The sequence below is a fragment of the Phytophthora parasitica genome, assembly GCF_000247585.1.
Source record: "Phytophthora parasitica INRA-310 unplaced genomic scaffold supercont2.1, whole genome shotgun sequence".
Taxonomy (NCBI): domain Eukaryota; phylum Oomycota; class Peronosporomycetes; order Peronosporales; family Peronosporaceae; genus Phytophthora; species Phytophthora nicotianae.
Genome location: NW_008634126.1, coordinates 4361682 through 4364152, shown reverse-complemented (window position 1 = coordinate 4364152; position 2471 = coordinate 4361682). Strand labels below are relative to the sequence as shown.

The 2471-nt window shown below is 54.1% G+C and overlaps 1 protein-coding gene across 1 annotated transcript in view; it reads right to left on the bottom strand.

Moving 5' to 3' along the window:
- The window catches only part of PPTG_01118 (hypothetical protein), a gene marked incomplete at its 3' end in the record, with an annotated part of 7449 nt that extends 5023 nt beyond the window's left edge, over nt 1-2426 (bottom strand). The window contains exons 1-2 of the mRNA XM_008892712.1: nt 317-2426; nt 36-236 (exon numbers count right to left, since the gene is read on the bottom strand). Coding sequence (XP_008890960.1) covers nt 36-236; nt 317-2119 — 2004 coding nt within the window. The 5' untranslated portion in view covers nt 2120-2426. The remainder of the gene's footprint in view (nt 1-35; nt 237-316) is intronic.
- Between the last annotated feature and the right edge of the window lie 45 nt (nt 2427-2471).

Genomic DNA, 2471 nt, shown 5'->3' with positions numbered 1-2471 from the left:
GAAGAGGCACTGCGGTCGATGTCACTGCTGAACACGCTATCGGCAGATGGGGCCGCGTTTCCAAAGCCATGTTGAGTACTACCACCTCGAGAAGCAAACGGGTCCGCAGAGTTGTGAGAACTTTGCGTTTCGAATGGACTTGAGGAGGAAACTGCTGCCGCTGGCCGGTCGAAAGGACTTGAAGCAAACTGACTCTGAGCAGAGTTGAATGCCGACGTGCCACTATCAGAGTAACCCTGGTGAATATGTAAAGCATGTTAGTAAGTTAAACGAATATCCTGACTGGATAACCATTGACAGGATACATAAATCGTACCTGCTCATGCGTCTGGTAACTTGCGTGCTGCACTGGCTGACCAAATGCACTTGTAGAAGGACCCGAGCCGAAGAGATCGCCAGCATCTGAAGTCGGAAGTTCATGCTCTTCAATAGGCTTCGTGTCTGCTGCAGGTGCAGCGGGAGGCGCACCGAACGAGCTGAAAGGATTTGGAACATCAGCACCAGCCGTGGCACCAAACAGCGAGGCAGCACTCTGAATTCCCTCTTCCTTGGTCGCGGTTTCCGCCTGGTGACCAAAGTTGGAATCGTTAGACGCAGCAGGGGGAGCTCTGGTCGCGTGTTGAGCAGGATTAAAAGCACTGGGCGAGCTAGTAAATGGATTGTCGTCAGCAGAGGCATTAGTTCCAAACATCGACGACGCAGCGGCTGGCTCGGACACCCCAAACGCGGCGACCGAGTCGGATTCTGGTGCAGATGATGCAAACGGTTCTTGAACGTCACGGCGTTCGATTGTTTCCGTCACGTAGTGACCACGCGTAGCGTTAAATTCCGAAACAAGTCGCGGGTTCGTGCTGACGGACTCGCACATGCTGGTTGCTTCAGATGCGTTTCCATCTGAAAATCCCCCGTCACTACTACCATTGTCCGATCCACCAATTGTCGTACCAGGGGCTGAGAACTGACCCTCACTTACTGAAGGGAAATCTGTACCGAAAGCTGTGCTGGCGTTGGATGAGTCCACCATGCTTGGTGTTTCTGACATCGTGCCGTCCGAAAAAGCGCCCCCTTCACTAACACGCTCCGACCCGCCAAACGTAGCTCCAGCAGAAGACACACCAAAAGAGGCAATCGAACTGCCCTCATGATCCGTGCTTGCTACTGACGATTGATACATGCGGTGGCTTGCAAACGAGGACTGAGAACCGCCATACAGAGAAGAAGGTCGCCCAGCGGACGGGAAAAATGAGTTTTCACCCGAGAAAGACACAACGGAATCCCGCTCTTCTTCGTCGCTTTGACCCTGACGAGATTCACCCTCGTGCTGCTGACCATGTCCACCGGAATGCAAAGAACCAGCATCCCACCTTACACCCGAGTCCTCGTACGAATCCTGGCCCTCAGCTTTCTCTCCATCTGTAAATGCCATCGAACTGTGGTGAGTCTGTTCAGCATTGTGTGTAGTAGACGCGGCAGTGGCAGCGCCAGAGAACTCGTCCTGAAAGCCTGAGTCGTTGCCTTGAGGCGATGGCACACGTCCAAAAGGCCCTCCGGTACCAGTCGGAGTGTGCAGGAAACGAGCATTGCGAGGTGCCTCAGGGAAGACGTTGGGGTCGGTGTCTTGGCTTACGGACGATTCAATGGCGTTCGAGAACGGTGAGGATTCGGCATCCAACGACGTAGCTGGCTTCGCCTCTAGGCTACTCTCAGCAGAATACAATTGTGCTGTTTCATCTTGTAGCTTCGGAGGCGTCACAGGTGGAGCCGAAGTCATTTCCTCCTGGTCAGAAATCTTGGTCGCTTCGGACGCAGGGTAGTCAGAAGTACTCATCGTCTCTTGAGCCACTACTGGCAACGTTTCCTGCCTCGGTGGAGACTCAGCAACAGCAGGCGGAAGCGGCTGAGATGGAAGCGAGAATGACGTATCTTGACCAGAGAAGGCGGAAGCAGTCGAATCTCCATGCATGTGCTGCGCCGAGCTCGTCTGGTCCTTAATAGTCTCATCCCACTCTTCGTCTGCATGGTCGTCGTGATCAAATAGCTCGTCTTCGTCGCCGTCGCCCCAAAACTCGCCAGCAGCACCACCAGGACTAGCGAGCTCAACAGGCGCTTTCACAAACATATCTGTCTGGATAGTTGTTGTAATCGTCGTGGTTGCTATCGTACTGCGTGAGGTCACCTCACTTGTCTCCACTGCACGAGATCCCTTCGCCACAGTTTCTTCATGCTGAGCCCAATCCTCATCCCATTGTTCATCCTGTTGATGCGTGTCGTTCGAAATAGAGGCCGCAACAGGGGGAGCTGTGTAAGCCGGAGCTTCAAAGGTGCCGGGCGTCGACTCAGCGGTGAATGCAGCTGCCGACGTAGTTGCAGGACGCGGCGGAGATTCAACATGAGCGTGTTCAAACGCCGATCTTGCTTCCTGAGGTGGCACCTGTGTAGCAGTGTAGCTCTTCGTGTCAAATGTGGTGTGA